The sequence below is a fragment of the Xyrauchen texanus genome, chromosome 17 (assembly GCF_025860055.1).
Source record: "Xyrauchen texanus isolate HMW12.3.18 chromosome 17, RBS_HiC_50CHRs, whole genome shotgun sequence".
NCBI classification, from domain to species: domain Eukaryota; kingdom Metazoa; phylum Chordata; class Actinopteri; order Cypriniformes; family Catostomidae; genus Xyrauchen; species Xyrauchen texanus.
Genome location: NC_068292.1, coordinates 3,256,545 through 3,282,002, shown reverse-complemented (window position 1 = coordinate 3,282,002; position 25,458 = coordinate 3,256,545). Strand labels below are relative to the sequence as shown.

Sequence of the window (25,458 nt, the reverse complement as noted above, 5' to 3'; positions counted from 1 at the left end):
GAAATAAAGACGATATTCACGAGTATCGTAATGTTACACCGATAAACTTAGGTAAGCAGCTGTATCATGCTAAAATCATGTTAACGTGTATAATGCTTGCAACGTGTGTCTATAATTTTGTTTTAATGTTTATGGACTGACCCATTCACTTCCATTGTTATTGCCTCACTGTAACTGTGATTCTTTTTTGTTTAGGGACGAGGAGGGACGAGCCTAAATTAACTATTGTGGTATAAATGTCGCAAATGCTGTTAACTGAGCTTAACTTGTATTGAACTCTGAATATTACTTTAAATCAGTGAATACGTACCTTTTCCAAAAATGTTCTCAAAAAACTAAATAGATGGGGCTGTTTTTTTTCCACCAACTTCTCTTCATGAGTGCTGAAATCAGAAAGGGACTAAAAAATGGGCAAGGTAGTTTGCTAGTCTTAGCTGGTTTAAGCATACTTGGCTAGTCTTCCAGCCTGACCATGGTAGTGTATGGCTGATTTAGCTTGTCAGACAGCTGGTAAAGTACCAAAGACCCATCTAAAGACATCAAACCAGATCAGCCTGACCAGTGGAAACCAGTTTTCTGGGGTTTTTTTTCAGCAAACAGACACTCTTTGATTCATGTACTGTCCTCCCTAGCACCGTCTGACTGTCAGCGTTCTCTTGTCGATGACTGTCCAAACCAATGACTTTCAAGCCATTTCACTGATAATGAGCAAAAACAAACAAACAAAAATCCCTTGTAAAATCACACTTTTTAAAAGGATGAACTAGTAAAGAAACATTCTTCATGACAAACTTTGAATGTTGCCTTGAGAAAGTCTTACCTCAAGAGTTTACAAGAGTCTGAAGATTATCATGTCTCACAGTTTATATAGGCCTCCTTTAGTTGGAATACTTCAGTGTGAAGAGATATGTGGGCATTGCTAGGTGGTTGCTAGGGGTTTGCTCGAATTCTGGCTGGTTGCTTTTTTTTTTTTCAGGGCATTCTGGGTAGTTCCTGTGCTCCATCTAGGCTGTTCTGGCTAGTAGCTAGGGTGTTGCAGGTGAATTCTGGGTTGTTCAGGGTGATTGCTATGTTGTTGCAAGGGTGTTTTGGCTGGTTGATAGGGTGTTGTTTAATAATTTTCTACGTTATGCTGAATGGTTGCTTAGGATTTTGGAAGTTTTTTCTGTCTGGTTGGAAGAGACAGCTGGTTTCACAGGTGTTCTAGCTGGTTGCAAGTGTGTTGCTAGGCGATTGGTAGATTGTTTGGCTGGGGTGCTTCTAGGTGGTTGTTCAGGCAGAGCCCTTCTGTCAAGTGGAGCCTACGGTTAGCAAAGCAATGCATAACACAACGGTCTCACAGCCATTCTATTGCGGTACACTGGCGAGGAGACAAGAAGCTTTTTGAATGGATGTCTATGGAGGAGATGCTTCTGTGTGCAGAATAAACTGCTTTTATGAAGAAACAGCTCAGCACTTAACAAACTGACTGCCTGTATGCTAATATTCAACATGTTTTACACTGAATAATCCTTTTGGAGTGAACTATGTGTGGAGTTATCATGGCCAAATTCCCAAATATTTAGTTTCTCTGAAAAGCCCAGCGAGTTAAATTAAGAAACAGGACACCATGATTTAATACTGCTACATGAATGGGCTAAGAGAAACTTAAATAACAAAAGTCCTTTACAAAATTATTTTCTGTATTCCAGGATGAAAATGACCTTTAAAGCTTGATGTATCAAATATGTTTGCAAATATCTTTGTCAAGCCAACAGTCATCAAATAAAGAAGCCACTCATTTTCTGCTGTAAACACACTCCTGTGAGCCTCTTCATCACGCCTCATATGTGGAATCCAAGTCTCTCAAATGGCACCTGGCTTTTAAAGAATTAACCTGCTACACCTTCACCCTGTTGCTAGGTTACGGCGAGGTGCTTGGCTCCTGCTGCCACTGGAGTAATGGGCAGGATTTTCTGAGCGTTGGACTGGTAATCACAGACGGGGAGGTCTCTCTCAGTCTGGAGTTGGATTGGCATTAGCAGGGCTGGATTCTCTCCTCCATATGCTCTCACTTAGTGTGGACAGAGGGCTCAATGGTTAATTAGTTTCTTCTGATGCAGATGATTAGCTCGATGAAGTCTTCAGAGACTCGTTAGAGGAAGTGTGACTGTTTTATAAACTGATAGATTGAATGAGCTACAAAGCTCTGTTTGCTCTGGCTCTGAGACTGGCACAGGGGCATTACAGACACACACACACACACACACACACACACAGGCAAATGCTTGGGAGTTCAGTCGTCCTGGTTTAGGTAGAAATCATTAAAATGTAATGGTGAAGACATTGTTTTATTTTAAAAGTTTGGTTACATTACACACTAAGCATGGTTAAATCTAAAAAGTGTGATCAGTTTTATTATCATATTTTTATTTTATTTGCTTCCTTTTTCTTCAGGTGTAAAGGTCCAGCGGAGAGGGAAACAGACACCATGGACACATTTGTCGACTCGTCCTGGTACTATTTCAGATACACTGACCCACACAACCTGCTGAGGTAAGAGGAAAAGTCCAGTTGTTCTCTCTCTCTGGGTCTCTCTCTCACACCAGGTGTTTGTGGAGACTGGCTGAGTCTGTGAAGTTTCCAGAGATGCTTAGAGGAGCAGTTAGTCATGTAAGACTCACAATGGAAGACCATCGGTCTGTGCTATTTCAGGTGGAAGTCACTGAATTTAAAATGTCACACCTTTGTCTGTATAATCAAGGAGAACATTAACACTCAATGAAACTATACTACGCCCTGCCCCAAAGCTTAATGAACTGTCTCTGTAAGCATACGCAGCACTTTAAGTCATCATAGGCACGCTCCAGATATGAAGACATTTCCAAAAAGTAGGCAGCAAAGTTATGCTGTTTCCTAAGATAATTGCTTTCGGCCAAATTCGAAGTCAGCATTACATGCATCCTTTAAGGGGAAGGCGATCACAGAATGTACTAAACAATAAATAAAAGATGGCGGACAAAGCAAAGCAAATGTTCATAATAAATCGAATTTCTTTCATTAAATTTAGAGGATTTTACTCAATATGTGTTTTTACTGTGTATTATGCTTATAAGAGTATCGCTTGAGACTATTTAGCCCGAGACCGAGCACTGGTATTAAAATGAATAATAAATAATAAAATAAATTGATCAATTGTTACACATTATACATACATTTCTGCATATACATGGTGAAATTATTTATTTTTCACATATCCCAGCTAAGCTGGGGTTAGAGTGCAGGGTCAGCCATGATACGGTGCCCCTGATAGGAGAAGTTGGAATGGCCAACATGGCAGATGTAGAAAAGGAAGTCCCGCCTTACAGGTAAAAGAGCCAATCACCTTTTTAAATACAGAGTCAGTCAACTCGAGGACGCGCACCAGCCTGAATTATTATTATTATTTGTATTTTTTGCGTGATCTGAGATAAAGATGCACAATTTATGATACCATTGTTGTAGTGGCATGCAGTAAGCCCCATCAAACCCTTCAGAGAAATGTTATTTGATCTATGAAAACGTTCTTTTCCCCATTTATTTATCACTATTTATGAATTAAATGAATGAATTAAAAAAGGCAATGCTGGTAGATCGCACAAAATGTAAATGTACTTTCGTTAAATTTTAATAAAAATAAATATAATGTCTTTCCTTCTTTTAGTTTCTGTCTGACTTGCACTTGACGAGTAAATATTGACCAGGCGAGGTTTTGTTTATTGAGTTGCCATGACAACTAGGTTTGCGCATACTCTCCTTGCAAGGACTTCTGAAACAGAGCGCGAAATTGCGATGCTACTGCCGGATTAGGCAAAACTTAATGGAATCGGACAGCGTCGCAATTTCGCGCTCAGTTTCGTCCTTGCCTACCTAGTTGTCGTGGCAACTGAATATACAAAACCCCGCCTGGTCAATATTTACTCATCATCAGAATAAGGAAAATGACCTGGCTATTGTAATCTATTGTGCTGTAGGTGTTTTGGGTTTAGTGTTAAAACTGAATGATATCAACATTGAACATGATTATATTTTTTTTTATTAATTAGAAGATGAATTCCATGTAGGGATAAATGCAGTAGTCCCAACAAGCATTTTCTTATTTTAAATGAAACTGTGTTTTTTTTTAATTGGTAGATCTTATTGAGTTGGTCATTTAAAAGTAGATCATCACACAAAAAAGTGTGGGCACCCCTGCATTAAAATATATAAATATGCAACTTCAAAAACAACGTAATTGTAATGTAAACTACCATAAATATCTTCGCAATGTTCCTTTTTTAAGGGAGTGTAAGTAGTCTGTGACAGCCAATCAAAACTGCTCAGTATCATGCTGTAACTCTGTTACTGCGTCCCTCTTCACAGGAGATTTTGAAGGGTTCTCTTATTCAGTTGTATTAGCAGAGTGACGAGTCTTACCAATCAAATGTGTTATTTTCACCTTGGGGGTTGGGCATCAGCAGTCTGCACCAACAAGTTCCAGTGAGAAGGCATTACGCTTTGAACGCAAGTTAGGAAAGTTTCCTTTCCTGCAGCCGTGTTTCTGTCTATACCTGAGGCTATAAAGAACAGCGGGACATGTCCAGCTACAAGCAGAGCAAGCAGTCTTAATCCGTGGATGGTTAACAGGGAAGAATCTGAATGACATTATTTTCTTCAAACGAAAAGACTAATTGGAAACTTTCCTGCACTGTGCACAATCTTTATTTATTGCCATGCCAAATAAACTTTGTTCTCACAATCACTGTGTCAGAGACCTCCACTGAGTGCAACTTCTGAATAAAACGGTATGTTAGAAACGCCAGAAAAATTGTGACTGAAAATAGGCCTATGTTGACTAACACCGAGGGGCGTGTTGAGCCGAAAGTAAATATGTCTATTATAATGAAGGTGACAGCAATGGAAATAGCATTGACAGTAAACAGATGCCCTGTTCCATTTTGAGCTGCCCGCTCTGTTGCTACTTCTGCCAGACAAATGAATGGTTTAGAACGCTCGCTTTGACTCTTTCAGTGTAGAGAGTCTCAAAGTTAGGGTTATGGTTAGAGTGGACTGACTCGCCTTAAAAAGGGATTTGGTATCGCTTTGTTAGCTTAGCAACATGCTAATATCAAAGTGAATTCACTTTTGCGCTTTGTGCGAGGAGCGCTATTTGTATGCTGTTCAGAGTTACTGCTACATAGAGTGTTCCAAACAGTGTTCACTTACTGGGTTCCATCTTGGTTAGGATGCTGCCTTTGAAGGCGAGGCAGCTCGATTTTGGAACAAAGCCCACACTGGGCTATTTAGTCATTTGTATTACATCCGCTGCTGCTGTAAAGGAAACTCTTGCTGTTTCCTCTTGCACTGGGTAGACAATCCTGCTTCTCAGGCCACGTCCACTCTTATCCTTTTCAAAACTCATAAAGTGGCCTAAATAAAATGCAAAAGTGACCAGCCAGTTTTCAGCGGCCTTGGTTCAGAATTATTTTTCTCATTCATTTTCTCCATAGGATTTCAGAAAACTCATCACTAAAGAGTTCTAAGCAATGTAACCAATCACATTACTACATTATAATCATAATGCATAAACATTATAATCAGCCATTATAATACAATTTTAAACTATTAAAGGTAAATCATTGGCTATGTTAGAGCTGCAATGGTACACAAAATTCACGGCTCGGTACATACCTCAGTTTTGGGGTCATGGTTCGGTACAGTTTCCTTACAGCAGCGAAAACAAATAATCTTTCTTTAAATTAATTATTTGGAAAACACAACAAAATTGGTCTGCACTCTCACACACACACACACACACACACACACACACACACACACACACACACACACACACACACACACACACACACACCAATAATGGCAGAGATGTAATGCAAGGCGCTAGCCTGCCATTGGGAGCAACTTGGGGTTCAGTGTCTTGCCCAAGGACACTTCGGCATGTGAAGTCGTGTGGGCCAGGAATCAAACCACCAACCCTCTACCACCTCTACCACCTGAGCCACGCCCACATTATAATAATTGTAACAAAATTAAGACATTAGCAGTGTAGATTTATGTACGAATCTGTATGAAAATCAGAATTAACCAGTACAGTAGTGCAAAAAGATGACAGTTTCTAAAAATGTCAGCAGACGACACAACAAAACATGCGTCACGTTCTTGCGTTCAAAATGGATGGAGCATAAGGGATCTCAAGATGTGTTCTATATTTAACTTGACACAGTGACCTAAAAATGGTATGTTTATGATGCAGCGCACCCGAGACGCTACACAAGCATGTCTGACACTTGTTGAAATTGACGGGCTCTTAAACAAGCCCTCATAATAAATCTCCAACTGTATGCCAATGATTGGCTTATATTCAATAATATGGTAGTAAACAATAATTGTATTCTAAAGCTGCTTTTTGTAATGTCTTGTCAAGTGGTTGTTATTGTCGTTCAACCATATACAGTTAGTACAGTACACAGCAAAACTAGACAACGTTCCTCCAGGACCATAGTGCTACATAAAACAACACAGGACAAACACAGAACCACATGAGACTACACAACTAAATAACATACCTATATAAAGTGCACATGCAAACGTGTGCAAAAAGTACCGGACAGTACAATAAATTACAAAAAAACAGGACAATAGGCACAGTGAGAAATAGTGCAGCGCCGACCAGTACAGTAGTGCAAAAAGATGACAGTTTCTAAAAATGCCAAACGTAAACATAACATACTATGAGATAGTATTCTATGGACATAGCAGTTATTGAGGTAGCAGCCAGGTATAAAGTGACAATGAATTAAGTGCAACTCAGGACACGTGTGTGTGTGTGTGTGTGTGTGTGTGTGTGTGTGTGTGTGTGTGTGTGTGTGTGTCAGTCCAATCTCTGAGTATTGAGGAGTCTGATGGCTTGGGGGAAGAAGCTGTTACACAGTCTGGCCGTGAGGGCCCGAATGCTTTAGTACCTCTTGCCAGACGGGAGGAGGGTAAAGAGTTTGTGTGAGGGGTGTGTGGGGTCGTCCACAATGCTGGTTGCTTTGCGGATACAGTGTTTTTTGTAAATGTCTTTGATGGAGGGAAGAGAGACCCCAATGATCTTCTCAGCTGTCCTCACTATCCTCTGCAGGGCTTTGCGGTCTGAAACGGTGCAAGTCCCAAACCAGGCAGTGATGCAGCTGCTCAGGATGCTCTCAATAGTCCCTCTATAGAATGTAGTGAGGATGGGGGTTGGGAGATGTGCTTTCCTCAGCCTTCGAAGAAAGTAGAGACGCTGCTGGGCTTTCTTGGTGATAGAGCTGGTGTTGAGGGACCAGGTGAGGTTCTCTGCCAGGTGAACACAAAGGAATTTGGTGCTCTTGACGATCTCTACAGAGGAGCCGTCGATGTTCAGTGGAGAGTGTTCACTATGTGCTCTCCTAAAGTCAACAACCAGCTCTTTTGTTTTGTCGACATTCAGGGACAGGTTGTTGGCTCTACACCAGTTCGTCAGCCGCTGCACCACCTCTCTGTATGCTGACTCGTTGTTCTTGCTGATGAGACCCACCACGGTCGTGTCATTGGCGAACTTAATGATGTGGTTTGAGCTGTGTATTGCTGCACAGTCGTGATTCAGCAGAGTGAACAGCAGTGGACTGAGCACACAGCCCTGGGGGGCCCCAGTGCTCAGTGTGGTGGTGGTGGAGATGCTGTTACCAATCCGGACTGACTGAGGTCTCCCAGTCAGGAAGTCCAGGATCCAGTTGCAGAGGGAGGTGTCAAGGCCCAGCAGGTTCAGCTTTCCAATGAGGTGCTGAGGAATTATTGTGTTGAATGCTGAGCTGAAGTCTATGAACAGCATTCAAAGGTATGAGTCCTTTTTATTTAGGTGGGTGAGGGCCAGATGGAGGGTGGTCTGTTTAACGGTTTGGACGATACGCTAACTGTAGTTGCTGTAACTGCAGAGAGATGTTGATGATGTCGGTAAGAACATCTGCTAGCTGGTCTGCACATCCTCTGAGCACTCTGCCAGGAATGTTGTCTGATCCAATGCATTTTAATTATCTGAATATTTAAAAATGATACATATATATAATATTTAAAAATATTTAAAGACAGCTATGTTTTAATTATTGGTGAGTCATAGTGAGTTCTGACCCTGCACTCTGATCCCAGCTTAACTGGGATATGTGAAAAAAATTTATTTCACTTTAAATACGCAAAAATGTATGTATAATGTGTGACCAAAATAAAGGCTTCTAGGCTGCTTCTTCTTTGGGGCATTCCAAATTAGGAGAAAGTTTTTAAATATAAGATATATAATATGTTTATTCCAAAATATTAAATATGATTATCTTTGTTCTCGTTGGTGAAAACACAGGACTGCTGTGGGTGGTCATTTTTAAGCTTTGTGGTCATTGCAAGATTTAATGGCTATGTCTGTATGTTAACGTATTACTTACCGAATACTGCGCCATGTATAATATATACTGCCTATTATTATTTTAAACATTAGGCATAAGGATTAAGTATTCTGTGCAGTGTGCACATTTGTTTAAATGCAGTACTTGATTTGGGTTTTAAGAAAGTTCTATGGCCACAGAGACTTCTGTGATTGGTAGATCTCGCTTCAGGATTGTGGGTAATGTAGTACTTTGTGGGAATTAGCAATTAAACATGATTTAAAAAAATAAAGTTAAAGTTGCACAAGTGGCTTCTAAATAAGCATATGTCATCGCTTAACCTTGGAGAGCATGGTAGGTCTTTTTAAAAAAAAGTTTTATAACTTTTAGATATATTATCGCTAAAAAACAATTTCTCTCTTTTGAAAACAAATGGGATTTTTACTTCTTTAAACAGATTGTTGCTCCCTATTATGTGTGAATTTTGTACAACAATTACTGTTTTAGTCCTGGCAGGTGTGATGTGTTTATCAAAGTTTGTAGGTGCAGATTATTTATCTGTATATTATATAATTTTTTTAATTCACTTCATCCACAGCTACACAGCTACAAATAACAGTGTTATTTGAGTGTCCTAAGTATGATGTCCATAATACAACATCAACATAGAAGTGATCTCATTGAGTTTGCAGATAAATTAACTGGCACAAACACACTCAAGCCTGTCCAGAGTATGCGTGTGTCATTCTAGATGTAGGTGTTTGAGTGCCCCCTAGTGGCAGTTGCACACGCAGGCTTACAGTATCCAGTATGTCAAGTCTCAAAGGTGTTTCTCTCCTTTCGCAGACCTTTCGATCGCTCTCAGGCGGATCATTGGATGCCAGTGGATGTGTACATCGGAGGGAAGGAGCATGCTGTCATGCATCTGTACTACGCCCGATTCCTCAGTCACTTCTGCAGAGATCTGGGCATGGTTTCATATAGGTGCAGCATACACACATATTCAAACACATGCATGGAGCAGTGATCAGTAAGAGAGCATTGTCGAAGACAACACCAAATAGACACATGACTAAGTGAAACAGAATATTCAGTGGGAGATAATGTAGAATGGGACTTGATTTTATGTACTGACACTTGTTGGATCGAAAGAGGTAGCCTTTATTCATTATGGCTTAATGTTAATAGTAGATAATGATGTAATTTTCATTTCTGGGTAAACTTCCTTGAAGACAGTAAATGGGGTCAGTTTTGACTTCATGATGTCTTTAATGCTGTGTTAAACAGTATTTGCTAGTTTGTATTATGAATGTACTATATATTGAATTGGTTTTGCAGTAATTTGTTTCAATCCATTTTAGGGAGCCCTTCAAGAAACTGCTGGTACAGGGTCTAATAAAGGGCCAGACGTTCAGGGTGGCAGAGACTGGACAGTACCTGAAAAAAGATGACATTGATTTCACAGGTGTGTGAGAACAATCGGGGCCGGTCATCCTGGTGACCTACGTCACTATTTAAGGTTATGCCCATTTATGATGCCTACTTTTAAATCCTTAGAAAATCCTTTGTTATTAATAATATTGGACAACTTTTAAGTTTACAGACAAATTTACAGACGGGTGCACTAGGGGGGTCTCGCCTACGGTTCCAAAAGTGGCAGGACCATCACTGAGGGGAAAACAATGTACAGTATGCATGGGACCTTACCACACAATATGTGTCCACTGGACTGCTCACGCCCCCTTTGAAACAAGCAGCTTTATTCAAATGAGAAGCAATAAATCAGGTGGATGAAATGTTTTAATCGAATCCACTGTTAAAAAATACTAGATTATTTCAGATGCTTCCAAAACGGAAAAACTCTGATGGTTTTGACAGTATCAAGCAGTTTCTGTGTCAGTGGACACGTACTCTATTTAACTTAAAAGTTGCCGTTTCAGTCTTAGGACTTTTGACTGTCAGCATAATGTCTCGTACATGCCGCAACTGATTTGGGCTAAAGTCATGGTCACACTTGGTTTGAACAAGTGAAATAACTTCGGACACTTCAATGGACAAGAAATATTGACAAGCAGCAATTACGCACCAACACGGCAACCATTGCACAACACTAAGCACAACCCAAAGAACACAAAGAGTGCAAATTGCATACAGAGCAAACACGCACCACATTACAAGTCGCTCCTGGACAGGTTTGAACCTACACGTATCAGTTCCAAAATTCACTGCACAATCCATACACCATAGAACCACAACATTGACAGTCACCAGAGTCACATCCCAAGCTGAGAACAATCACAGCCAAGCACAGCAGTCAACATGATCAACTTTATATAACTTTTTAACATTGATGAAAATCTAAATTTTATCGTGGAAAAGCCCAGCAACCGTTCAGTAAGCACGATACAAAAATCTCCAGAACTATAGAAATTTCAACTGCATGACTTGTACAGGTGGGGATCGAACCCACGACCCTTGGAACTTCTGTATAGACCAGAGATGTTCACACTGGCCACTCAAGTTGACATATCTGACTGCTGGCTAAGTGGCATGGCAAAAGTGTTGGTTAGTTATCTTTCCAAGTATATGTGGCAAATTTCTTTAAAATCCAACAAAGCATTGAAAAGTAACCGGAAAAGCACTTATGCCATCATTCATTGTGTTTTTGTTTTAGTTCCATATTTTGTTTCCAAAATGCAGCATTTATTGTAATAATGAATACCCAACTTGTATGTAGGAGCTTCCCAGGTACACTTGAATGCAGCATAAGGTGACTGGAACTGGTTACCAGGTTACCACAAGTGACTTTATTACCATCTTTCTTTTCCATCGGCATTACAGAGTGGTCACCCATCATCATCTCGCTCTTTCTCATTCACTTCCTGTGTCTCTTTCTGTCCTGTGGATGCTGGTCTTTTTTGTTGCCAGGCAACAAGGTAAACAGACTTAGTGAGTGTCTGAATTTGCTCCCAAAAATGCCTGTAATTTCTCTGATCTGAGCGATGATGGCTTTATAATGCATCTGCTGGTAAACAGCGCAGAGGAGCAATGCTTATTACCGTAAACACAGCTGGTTCTCTTCCCAAGAGTTAAAAAATGCCAGATTGCATCAAAGACCCCGTTTAAACCTGGTATTAACATGCGTCTTGAGAGATCCCATCATTGCTTGATGCATTGCTTGCATAATTATTATAACAAATTTTTTTACAATTTTGTTCAACAGATCAACAAACAAGTATATGAAATAAAATTTGGCCAGATTGTGCAATTTTTCTAAAAGAAGCTAAAGCGTCACCACAACTCAACTTTCTGCACTGCTCTTATACTCTGTTCTTGAACTAGTTGTGATTGGTTCATAAACAAATCTGTCTTTTTGAACAAATTGTTCTCTTTCATTCTCATCCTTACTTGTGAACAACACTGTATTGTTAATGAATCAAATGACTCACTCATAACTAGTGTACATGGATGTAATCTCATTACAAAGTAAGAAATTACTGTAATAATTTTTTTTTATAAAAATTGGTGTAGCACATTACATTTAATTCTTATAATCAGATTTCAGTTAATGTCCCTTCACACTTCATACGAAACTTGAAACTGTATGACATGGTTGTTCATAACAGCTTGCCAGGGCGACCTTTCGGGAAAACCTCTAACCAAGTGCTACACACATTCTTACTGCCATTGGTCCATGTCAATGGTAGGTGTGAACTGGAGCTCCACCTACTTTTAAGCCGATGGCATTAGTGCCATGAATGCAAAAGTAAACATGACAAATTACACATTATCTACTCCATATAAATACTTTAATACTCATTGAGTAAAGCTTCTTTTACTGATCTAATGAGAATTCTGCTGATAGAAAGAGGCATGAAGTCACACATTTTAATGTTAAATTAGCTGATGGTTTACATGTAGTCTTATGCTTCCTCATATTTAAATGCTCCTCTAAACGCTTCACGCTGCAGCGTGGCCGGTATCTGAATGTTCGCAAATAGAATACCATTGCTCAGCTGTTTCAAACTTCTTTTTGGCTCTGAGGAAAGAAGCACTTCGCCGTGAATTTTCGCCGCGGTTTAACGTCCCGTCTTTCGGATGGGACGTTAAACCGAGGTCCTGACTCTCTGTGGTCATTAAAAATCCCTAGGGCACTTCTTGTAAAGAGTAGGGGTTTAACCCCGGTGTCCTAGCCAAATTCCCCCCATTGGCCCCTATCTATCATGGCCTCCTAATAATCTCCATCCCTGAATTGGCTACATCACTCTACCATCTCCTCTGCTCTCTGCTGTCGAATCATCCAAGTGGATGCTGCACACTGGTGGTGGTTGAGGAGATTCCCCCTATACTATGTAAAGCGCTTGGAGTGCCTAGAAAAGCGCTATATAAATGTAAATTGTTGTTGTTGTTGTTGAATGTGCCGGGGCTTTTACTGGCTTTCAATTAATCCATTAACTTTTAATTACTTTACTTGCGTTAAACATATTTCTACATTTATATTATGTATGTAGAATACAATTCAAACATGATTTAAATCAATATGCACATCATTTTGTGACAGCTGAAGGGTGTCCGCCCCCTAGTGAACAAGGTGAAAATATAGACATTATACATTTATTTAGCAGAAAATCAAAAGCTGAAAAGTGATTAATAAAGTAACTAAAAAGTAATTCTGATGTGATTACTTTTCCAATGAGGTGATCATTACAAGTCAGTAATTGAATTACAATTTCAGATTAGTACTTGGTGATTTGTGGTGAATAACTTTTAACCAACACTGCTGATGGCATAAAAGATGCTCATTTGTTGCCACCACCTGGCATAAAGATATAATCCCCAAAAATGGCCTGGAACAAAATAAAAATGAACGATGAGCCAACATCCCCAGCACTGTTTGAAAAGCCACAAACATGCAGAAGAAGAGTGATGCAAAGAGTGAAGCATCCCAGTGCTTTTAGACTGTATACCAGTGCTCTCATCCAATCAAATTTGAGGATCTGGTCTAACTGTTGTATAACAAATGTATTATATAGGGTCATAATAATTAAGCACTCTCTCTGCATCAGGTTCAGAGCCCGTTCAGAGGGACACCGGCAGCCCACTGCAGGTCACGTGGGAGAAGATGAGTAAATCCAAACACAACGGCCTGGACCCGCAGGAGGTGGTGCAGCAGTACGGCATTGACACCATGAGACTCTACATCCTGTATGCTGCTCCACCCGAGCAGGATATCTTATGGGACGTCAAGAGTGAGTAAAACTACCATCATGCCAACATCCACCCAGCATGGTTGTGCACTGTTCAGAAATTAATCGAGAATGTTTTGAGGTATATGGGGTAAACGGGTCTTCCGACGGGTCTTGCGCCTGCCGAGCCCCGCTATAGAGATGAACGGGGATGTCTTTTAGTTTTTTTTGAGACTCTTTGGTTACCATAATAAATTGCATGTGTGTTTGTAGCTGATGCTATCCCAGGTGTGTTACGATGGCAGGCCCGTCTGTGGGGGCTGGTCACTAAACTGAGAACTGTACGAGAGGGGCACGAGGTGCCCAACCCCTCCATCCTGAACAAGAGAGAGCGCTCAGAGGCTCAGAATATCTGGAAGAACAAAAACTACACCATCACACAGGTGAAGCCATAACAGAGGCCTGTTGCACTAAATCAAATATAAAATCTAAATTAATTAAATATTTTTGATTTGTAACTAGTAGCACCTAATAAACAAGCAAAAAAAGAACAAATAGTTTTCCTAAAAAATAATGTTGACATTAAAATTCTGAATCTATGTACTGATTATCATTGTCTCATGTCTGCCAAACATGTCGAGTGATCCAAACATCATCTGCAGCCTGAAACTGAACTTTTGGTCAGATTTAGGAGTGAATGCATAACTGCATAGAAAGCTGTAGGATGCACCCAGTGGTTAAATTGGCTTTTGTAGGGAGGGGGAGCCCTTATTTACCGTGAATGGTCATCATTCAAAATCCCGCTGTAAAATGACTTAAGTGTTTTTACACCAATGGGGCTCTTTTTCCAGTATTAATGTGTAAGGTAGGGTTGAGTAGTTATTCAAACAAAGACAAATACTTTACAGTTCACTTATTTTATTATAATTTTTTATCTTGAATGTTAACAGGCAGGCAACAGATTTCAACGGAACATGTTTGAAAATATTGCAAGCCAGAGACGAATATGTAGCTAAATGTATTTTTTATTTGTACAATTTAGAAACGTTGAAGTCCCTTCGCACCTGTATGTAAATGTAACTCTTGCAGTAATTATTTATCATATTCATGCAGCCTGTGTTATTCTGTTGAGTGTTGAAAACCATCGAGGAGAAACGCATCATGACACTTTTAGCATGTAAACGGGTAAAGAAAAAAAAAAAAGAGTAAACTCACCCGCTTTACAAGAAACATTAAACGTTCTATAAAGTTTTTTTTTTATTATTAGTAAAACTGAATAATAAATTAACAGGGAAGTAGAGTTGGAAAAAAAATATATAATCTCCACCTTTATTGAGTTTTGTAATGCCTGATAGAAAAGTATCTATCTTTGAGAGCAATATAATACTTTAGGCAATTGCAGAATAGTCTCACTAGTCACAGATACACTTCAGAAAATTGAGTACACAACTATTTCTGGCCTTAAAAGTTACAAAAACCAAATCAATGCAGAACATTGCATCACAAAAGCATTACAATGTGGCCCCCCCATGCACTACTTAAAACCCGATGTGGCCCCTTTACCAAAATAGTTACAAATATGAATAATTACACATCATCACCTTTACAAATTTGTTTCAGGATTTTACAGTAAAGGAAACTGTTATATTTTGACAAAATATTTCAGTTTCAAATGAAATAATCTAAAGGTAAAATTTATTAGACATCAACAGTGGCAGTTTAAAGTTTCAAGATGTGTTTCAGCTAGTATTTATTTTTCATAAATACATTCATTTATTATTATTATTACTATTATTTAAGACTAGCACACTGACCTAACCATGGTAATGAGGAGCCTTTCCTTCTGTGTAATATGTGTATAAATATTAGGTAACAAATGGGATAATAATGGGCTCATGTACAGACAGGAGCAGTCTGGCGTCACTGTCGTGCACCTACAGTATATGCAAACTGTTAAAAATCAATATATTACTTTAGATGCTCACGCAGCTGATGTTATTCTTCATTTAGTAGTTCATTTAACATGTAAACTAACATGCTTTAGTTAAATAACATGTTCTAGCTACATGCTATTTTTATATTCGATCGCTCTAGCCGTTAGCGGGATTCCATGGTAACGTCGCTGTCTTGTGACAGTTTTCCCTTGATGGTTGTGGGCGGGGTGCTGAACCAGCGATTAATGCATTTATGATGTCTGATAATTCCATGTAGCCTGGGTGTCTCTGTGTAGTCTTGCTAATTACTCAGTCTCATATGCCATGTATTTGCCAGGAGTCAGGAGATGAAAAATAATTTAAGTGGAATAACAATATTTGGTGCTGAAGGAGACGCTGAGCTCCGGCAGGGTGTGTTGTGGACCTGAGGAGGCGGAGCTGCGCTCCGGTGCGCTCCGGCCCAATTTAACCTCTGGATGCACCCTTGCTCCCTTGCTATTTAGTGAATGACTTAACCTCCAGTGTGCTGTCTGTCTGCACTGGTCTCAGAACAGTTTGAAATGCACCTTATTTTCATCTACTCCATATAAAGCCTCTGAAAGCAACATTTTTCAGCGTTTGGATGAACCCATTGATTCTCAATGTGAAAATGCACAGTAAATATATAGGAACATGTTTACTAATGTTAATGAATAGAACCGTATTGTACCGTGAGAACAAAATAAAATATAACAACATTTATATTAAAATGATGCTAAATGACCCGCAGATGTGTTAATGTTTAAAGAAAAAGAAAAAAAATCAACTTTTGAGGGAATTAGGTCCCATTATCCACATATGTGGACATCATGTTTATGAGCATGCTGACGTGCGAAAAAAAGCGGCATATCAAATTAAATGTAGAAATGTTACTCTTTACAGCCAAACAGGTTTCAATAAAAAAACAAATATCGATCTGTGTCGATACCTTCGACACAGATCGTCATTTCTAATTTGACATAACATTTTTGTTTGTTTTATTGTTGAACTTCAACAGAGTAAACTGAAATTAAATGTTTAAATTAAATGTAAATGAATTTGATTTTTTCCTGTAAATGCGCACCGCGTGCTTTGGGACACTTGACGTCAATTAACGTCAACAATAATGTTAGAAATCAAGGCAGTGGCACACAGACAAGAGAAATTTAAAAAAAGTTTGGCAAGATGGGTTTTTATTCACGGAAGTCAAATCAAAGGCAGTATGTCTAGTTTGCAAACAGTCTGTTGCTGTTTTAAAAGAGTACAATATCCGTCGTCATTATGAAACAAAACATTCTGCAGCTTTCTCAAAGTACAGCGGCGAGGCGCGAAAACAGAAGGCTATCGAGCTGCTTGCTGAACTTCGATATGAACAGAGCGCGCTGCTACGTCCTTCATCAGCACAAGAAAGCAGCACACGGGCCAGTTATCAGATTTCCGCTCTAATTGCTAAAAGTGGAAGAGCCTTCGCTACTGGAGAGTTCGTCAAGGAATGTCTTGCAGTGGCTGCAGAAGCAGTTTGTCCTTCTCAGGTACGAATGTTCTCACAAATTAGCCTGTCAAGAAATACTGTTACCCGACGCATAGAGGACATGGCTCAAGACATCGACAATATCTTGTTTTTGTCTGTAAGTCAGCTACAGCCCAATCTTGAAAAATAAGGACCAGCTTCATATCTCTCATTAGGTCACTGACATTGCAACCACAGGGTTTTATTATTGCTTGTGTATTTGGCATTGAACTGTATTGTACATTGAACACTTGGGGATTGTTGGTTTTATTCTAATAAGTTCATTAAAATGCTAAACTTTACAAATAAAACTGCATTAGTTAATCAGATTAAAGTTGTATTATATTTATTTTAAATATTATGAAATAAATAAACCCATAGCAAATTTAATGTAATACAGTTTGATTTATGATGCAAAATTTACTTTTGGCCCACGGCCCTCAATCAAGTTTGATTTTTGGCCCTTCATAGGAAAAAGTTTGGGCACAATTGGTTTATGGAAACTGATAGTAATATATTGCACTCTTTGACCAGTGGGAGGCACTAAAGCCTGTATTTGTTCCAGTCTGATAGAATTGCTTTGTTTGGATATATTTGGGTAGTTAACGAATAACATGGACACAGCTTTTTTTCAATTAAACAAAGATTTTAATTCAGTTAAAGTTTTTGGGTGAATTATTCCTCTGACTACAGAAAGGGTGTGTACAGTGGAAGTATGGTATTCAATGTGGAATGTGCTGTTTTAGTGTAGTGTATGTACAGCCTCTCCAGGGCTCAGATTGATTTTGTGCTGGTAAAGGGCCTGGACTGCAGTTGATCCAATCCAAAGCCACTGAGCCTCTGGAAAGCTGCTGTTATCATCTGTCTCCTATCTTTGGTCAGGGCCTCTCTAGGAATGATGTTGCTCTTTCCATTCTGACGTAGAGCCTGTTGGCTTTAGCCAGATCTTGACCTTAACTAACCAAAGAAAATTGGTGATTTAGTCTCAAATCATGACAAAATAGCAGCTTCTACCACCAACAGAGGTCCTGTGTTCACACCAGTCTTAGAACGCACTCTTTCATTAGCAATAATGCATCCCTAGTGCTTTGACAATTATTGGAACTGTGCAACTGCTTTCCATTCATTCATCTTAGACAGTAATGAGGCCTCTTGTGACTTTTAAAGGTGAAGTGTGTCATTTTCTTCCGATGTTAAAATACTCTCTCCTATCACTGTTTGTAAAAGTGTAACCACAGTGACAATGCGGTGGTATCAAAACATTGCTCTGTTTGTTTGAGCATCCTGACCAGCCCAACACATTGACTCGACCAATAGAGTGAGTTTGGTACAGGACTGCCTGTTTTTTCGGACCAATGGCAGACAGGGGTGTATTCAGGGAAACCTGTTTGAAAACAGTTGTTATTTTTGCAATTCCAGAAATAACACGCTTAGACACATAAGACCTAGTGAGCTGCCTTGCTGTCTACTGTTTTCTTAGGCAGCTGCCTTCTAAGTCAGCATCCTAACCACAAATAAGTTACTGCATGTAATACTGTAGGTAGGTCTACATACAGCCTGATCTCATGAAAACTGCATTACCGTGACAGCATTTTAAAAGGTTTTTAAGTAGGTTAAGTAAAACATAACTTAACATAAAACTTTAAGCATATGTGACACATAAAGCACATTTTTCGAAGCAACTGCGTCATTTCGTGTCGCTTTTATGACACTTTATCTCACATGTCAGCTTGCGTGCTTTGCTTGGCTTGGCTCGGCTCAAACCTCAGTTTTCCAAGTCTAAAGTCCAACACTCTCAGGTGAGTCACCGCAGAAATTTAAATGTAGGTGAGTCTATAATACAATCATTAAAATGTTTGGTTTTTCAAATTATGTGTTATAGTAAATGTGTTTTGATATCATTATATTCAAGTATGTGAATAATATAGTGAAAAATGCCTGTTTATGAAGTCATAATCAGCCATTGTGATTTGTCTGAAAGTGATTAAAATGCACAGTTGTTGTAGCTCCTCTAGTGTTAGCTGAAAACTGTGGCTAAACGTAGAACGCAGCTCGTAAAACTATTTAGTTCTAGTAACTTTCATATGAGGCTAGGATGTCTACATAGGCAGGAACTCCGCAGAGCACTCAAAATAGCCTTTCTTATGAGACGCGACTCAATTGATTACAATAGAGTTTGGTGTTAGCATGTTGCTAAGCTAACATCACTATACCTTTATGACCATAAAAATACATGAACACAAATATCGGGGAAAGTAGTCTATTTTTAATTAAATTCTTGATATGTTTTAATATTGAATAGAATATATTGGTACACAATATTCCTCTCAACTCTGTTCACCAATCTGATTTTTGACTGAGCTCAACGCTATGCATTCTGGGATGGGCTTGTTAAATGCGATGCTGCCTTAAACGTTTGCCAAAATGTAGACTATTAAGGGACTGCATTTTGCATGTTGCTGTCTATCTTTTGGAACTGCCTATTTATCAGGAGCAGTGTTGGGTATATAACTCAAAAAAGTAATCCATTAGAATTTACTAATTACGACTCTTAAATTTTAATGAGATTAATTTAATTTAAATTCAGTAATTGCAATTTGATTACTAGAATTTCAAATGTAATGCGTTTTGCGTACTTTTTACTTTAAAAGTAATTCGATTACAATAAGTAATTATCTTGCAATCAGATTACACACAACACTGGTCTCCTAGATGCTTTAGTCCAGATACACTGTATGCCTTGTGAAAGTACTGGAACACAATCCCTTCATGCTACGCATTATACATTTTGTGCATCATTGCATTACAGAATGTGTCAGACTGCAGATTATGACACAATGCAAGTTAGTGTCGCATTCTCTATATTCACTAGAGTAGACATTTGTAGTAGATTTATTTGCATTAAATATATTATTTTAGTAGATTACTCTCTCAGGTCAACTTGTGTCATGTCTGAATCAAGACAGGAAATCTGTTAATGTTAATGTAAAGTTAAAGTTACAAATTCGCTTTCCGATTAGTGACCTAGAAATAGTGCAGAATCCTAAATATTTACATTTTTACAAGTTGTGACATTTCATTGTTTTACATTTTTCAAAATCCTACAACTTTGTCAATTTCCAGTTAAAAATTTGATTTGGAATCCCTGATATTCAATGAAGACTCAGAATTCTCAACACCACGGTGTATTTCTAGCTGCACATTGCTGTCATATGCTTTTGGAACAGAGCTAAAGTGTACTTTACAGGCGTTTAATGATGTTACCTTCATAGCAGGGTTTGAAATAGAGTCATAGGGAAAATTGAGGTGCACTGATAGTTGAAACTAATCCAAATTATTCTGTTGACAGGTCACAGGTCACTTCACAGAAGACTTCCTGTTTAATGCAGCCATCTCTCGACTCATGGGTTTGACCAACACACTCTCAGTGAGTCTGCTGTGATCAACTCTGCTATTTACAATCTATAACGTGATTGTTCTGTGTTAATGTACCATAAATAAGAGTATTTCTCTGAATTTTCCATTCTCTTTGTTGATCTCTCCACATAGCAAGCTTCATCTCGAGTAGTTCTGCACAGCGTGGAGTTCGAGGAGGCTTTGGCGTCGCTGTGTGTGATGGCTGCACCCATGTGTCCACACTTAGCTTCTGAACTCTGGGCAGGTACAACAGCAGAGTAATGAGCAAATCACTCTAAAACTCGAAGTTAAATTATTCGTTCACCCAAAAAATCTGATTCTGTCATCATTTACTCACCCTCACGTTGTTCCTAACCCAGATTTTTTTTTCTTCTTCTTCTGTGGAATACAAAATAAACGTTAGGCAGCCAGAAAAGCATTATCACAGTACTTCATATGACTTTTGCACTATATTCCACTTCTATTGAAGTCTTGTAATTTATTGTGAGGAACACTGAAATTTAAACTGTTATACATTGATAATCTGCCCCTCCACTGCAGCTCTCAAATCTTCATATAATACATGGAAACACACTTACTGAGGGATCCTCATAGAATACAGTGCGATCTGAAGTCTAGGGTCACTGACCCTCTCAGCACATACAGCCCAGCCACTGGTTAACATGTTATGATATGAAAATCATGATATTGCATGACCCCTCATCTTGGCCTCTATTCATTTTCTGGAAGGAATGGATTTTCATATATCTTGCTAACAGAAGAATTTACGCTTTTAGGTATGACTATTTATTCCTAAACGAGGCACTTTGAAGCAAGTAAGGCATCCAAAATCAATATCAAATCAAACTTCATATTCAAATATAAATCACATTTTCAGATTATTACGGCAAAGTTGTACATTATAGTATAATGTTCTTAATAAAGTGCTCAGTGAGTATATATACTGTATATTGTATATAATATATCACTCAAGATAAAAGGTAATAATTGTGAGCTGGGTGAAAATTCATGGAAAAGGCTAGTTTTGGGAAAAACACCGGAAACTGTAGTCCACTCCACATCCCGCTATTGTCACACACACACACACACACACACACACACACACACACACACACACACACACACACACACACACACACACACACACACATGCAGAGAGTGTGTGGTTTTTGTCTCATAAGGAAAGATGAGGAATGGACACATTCTTGTGTTCTGATAACACAATGATGGATGGTGACCAGAACAGACAGGAAGTCTAAAAGTTGTTTACTAAGTATATGTGGTCATGTACTTACAGAGATACATTTAATTTCTGGCCTTTAAAGGAATTAACAAAAAAAAAAATCAAAATCTGTCTTGATTATTATTTTTACTCACCATCATGTAAAAAAAAAAAATACATATGCCTCTGGTTTTTTTAGGTGGTACACAAAGAGAATTTGAAGAATCTCCATGCAGCTCTTTCCATACAACAACAGTAGTCCCATAGTCACCAAGTTTGTCAAGCTATACAAAAAAGACAAAAACATCATAAAAGAGTCTATACTCTCTATATATGTGCTATATTCCAAGTCTTCTGAAGCCATACGATAGGGTTGAGTGAGGAACAGTCCAAAACTGACAGAGCTCTCAAATCAAATATCATGGATTTTTGTGTGTCTCGTGATTAGACGTCATTGATGTTAAACATGGCGTGGCACATCTAACCGCGCCAAGATGGCGGCACGCAGCTCAGCACGCTGCTCAGCTATTGAATGGAGCTCTGGCTTTGTTTGTATTTTACCACATTAATTTATCATACTAATTATACTTTTGAAAACAACCTAAGAAAGGATGGGGGGACCCACGATTGCACAGATGAAAAGAGTGGAGGAACAATTAGAACTGATCAGCTTAACGCTGAGAAACGTAACTAAACAGGAAAACTTGACGGCATTGAATGAGAAACTGTCAGCTGATATTCAGTCGCTTAAGTTGCTACTGATGAAGAAAGATGAGAAAATTGCTATGTTGGAGAAACGAATCGACGATCTTGAACAGTACACGAGAATGAACGACCTTCTTATAACTGGCTTGGAAATGAAACATCGTACCTATGCGAGGGTGGTGGATCCAGTGGAAGGAGCCCTCGATGCTAGTGTACCGGAGTCAGAGACCCAATCTCTGGAACAGCAGGTTGTTTCATTTTTGGTGAGCAAAGATATTGAAGTTCAGAGTGTAAACTTTTCTGCCTGTTACTTGCTACCTAGGAAGCGTCGCTCTACGATTCCTGGGCCTCCTGCCATCATTGTGCGCTTTGTGAACCATAAACACAAAGTTGCGCTGCTGGGACAAGGGGGGAAATTGAAGGGCATGAAAGTCTACCTCAACGAATATCTCACAAAGAAGAACGCCGATATTGCTAAGGACGCCAGATTGCTACGTAAGAATGGAAAGATTCAGTCGACATGGATCCGGAACTGCAAAGTGTGGATCAAGACGAATGGATTACGACCAGAGGATGTGAAGGTTTTGGCGATACGGGAATCAAATCAGCTGGATGAATATAAATGAATCATCTCAGTCTCAAAAACTCCTGTTTCCACTGCTGCCGATGGTTTGTTCGGGTTTTTCGAGTGAAAGGTGTAATCCTGACGTGTTGGTGGAACGTGAGTCCTTTTGGTGTGATGTCGTTCTTGCAAGGTACTATCTTATCATTTCCTTACTATGTCAATAATTGACTCTAGTTTCATAACAAGTGACTGGAATCACGAAGCACCTGTAATAGATTCACGGACTCTGAATCCATTTGAGCTGAACATGGACAACAACTCTCGAATTTATGATACCTTTTTTAATCCCGACTCCAATAATAATTATTTGAACTCTGTTAACTTGTCATGTGAATATTATACCGAACAGCAATTTAATTTCTTGTCTTGCTTGTCTCCTACATATTCTGACCAAACTTCGTTTTCCATGATTCATGTGAATTCACGGAGCTTCAGAGAAAATTTCGATCACTTTAAAACCTTTTTATCTACCTTGTCACACTCCTTCTCAGCTTTAGCATTTACGGAAACATGGCTCATCACACCTTTATAATCTATGATACATCACACCTTTATAATCTATCACACTATAATGCTATTCACTCTTAAAAAAAGAGGAGGAGGAGTCTCTCTGTACGTGTCTGATTCATTTAATTATATTCTCAGAAAGGATTTAAGTAACGACTTCAATTTAACATTAGTAGAATCTTTATTTATTGAAATTCCTTCATGTTTTTTATTTAAAGGGAAAAGCATTGTGATTGGTTGCATTTATAGACCACTGGTTACTGATATAAATACTTTCATTGATGCACTTGATATTATTTCAAAGGAACATAAGCTCTGTCTGCTACACGGTGACTTCAATTTGAATATCTTACATGCTGATCTCACTGCTACACATGATTTTCTTTACACCTTGTACTCTGTAAATTTCTACCCTTTAATTACTAAACCTACTAGGGTTACTACACACTCAGCCTCTCTTATAGATAATATTTTGTTTAACTCATGTGACTATAAAGTGTCAGCAGGGCTGTTATGGTGTGTCTTCCAGTCTTTCAAATAATACACTCTGGTTTTGATGCTTGTACTACTAATAATGAGCATGTAAAATATCAAAATTTTACCCTTAAAAATATTGGAATATTCAAATCAGCCATCAGCTCTATTATATGGGATGAGGTCATGTTGTTGCAGGATGCTATTAAAGCCTATGATTTATTTTTGACTCTCTTTAATTCTGCTCTGGAATCCAGTTTTCCTCTGATAGCTGTGAAATCCAAAGTAGTTAGAGAGAAACCCTGGTTTACCGGTGAATTGAGGAAATTATCTAGAAAGAAAAATCGGTTGTATCGCAAGTCTGTTACCAAGCCCACTCCTCATAACCTAGAAACATACAAAAAATATAGGAACCAATTCACAAGATTAATTAAGGCGACTAAAAAAAAAGTTTTACGCTGACCAGTTTAATCGTGTCTGCAATGACATTAAATCAACCTGGAATATTATAAATCAGGTATTGTGTCATAATAGGAAGGCTGCATCTGCACCTACAGAGATGAGGGACTATGATAGGTGTCTATCAGACCCCACTGATATAGCTGATGGCTTTAATAATTTTTTTTTACCAAAATTGGTTCTGATTTAGCTCACAATATCCAGAAGACCGATATTGATCCATGCAGCCAAATAAATGGGCGGTACGCTCCCCTCTCTAATCTTGATCACCCAACTACGCAGGAGGTCCGTGATATTATTTTTTCTTTAAAAAACTCAGTCCCTGGCCACGATGGTATTAAGAGTATCCTCCTCAAGGAGACCATTGATCATATTATTCAACCTCTTATGTTATCTCTTTATCATTTCGGTCTGGAATTATACCCCAAGCTATTAAAATTGCAAAAGTTATTCCCATTTTTAAATCAGGTGATACAAAGGTGTTTAGCAATTATCGCCCTATTTCCATTCTGCCCTGTATCTCTAAAATATTTGAGAAACTCGTCTATGAACGACTAAATAAACATTTAATTGTTAATAACTTAATATATAAACACCAATATGGATTTCGGAAAAAATATTCAACAGAACATGCATTAATACAACTTGTAAATTATATATCAAATGCCCTTGATAAAACAAAATTTGCTCTCTGTGTTTTTCTTGATTTAAGTAAGGCTTTTGATACTGTTTCACATGATATTTTGATTTCAAAGCTTAATAGATATGGTGTGGAGGGTACTGCCTTAGTTTGGTTCCGCAATTACTTTATTAACAGAGAACAATTTGTTTATTTTAATGGTTTCTTTTGTAAAACTTCTAAAATTTCATTGGGGGTTCCTCAGGGTTCTATTTTGGGTCCTTTATTATTTCTAATTTATATTAATGATTTATTCCTTTGTTGTAAACATTTCCTACCCATATTATTTGCTGATGACACCAATCTCATTGCAGTGCACAAGGATTTTG

At 38.6% G+C, this 25,458-nt stretch overlaps 1 protein-coding gene across 1 annotated transcript in view; it reads left to right on the top strand.

Moving 5' to 3' along the window:
* Positions 1-25,458, top strand: part of lars2 (leucyl-tRNA synthetase 2, mitochondrial) — an 84,643-nt gene that overhangs the window by 49,043 nt on the left and 10,142 nt on the right. The window contains exons 13-19 of the mRNA XM_052146740.1: positions 2,437-2,535; positions 9,240-9,377; positions 9,755-9,858; positions 13,460-13,642; positions 13,853-14,022; positions 20,391-20,468; positions 20,591-20,702. Of these exons, the coding sequence (XP_052002700.1) occupies positions 2,437-2,535; positions 9,240-9,377; positions 9,755-9,858; positions 13,460-13,642; positions 13,853-14,022; positions 20,391-20,468; positions 20,591-20,702 (884 nt within the window). The remainder of the gene's footprint in view (positions 1-2,436; positions 2,536-9,239; positions 9,378-9,754; positions 9,859-13,459; positions 13,643-13,852; positions 14,023-20,390; positions 20,469-20,590; positions 20,703-25,458) is intronic.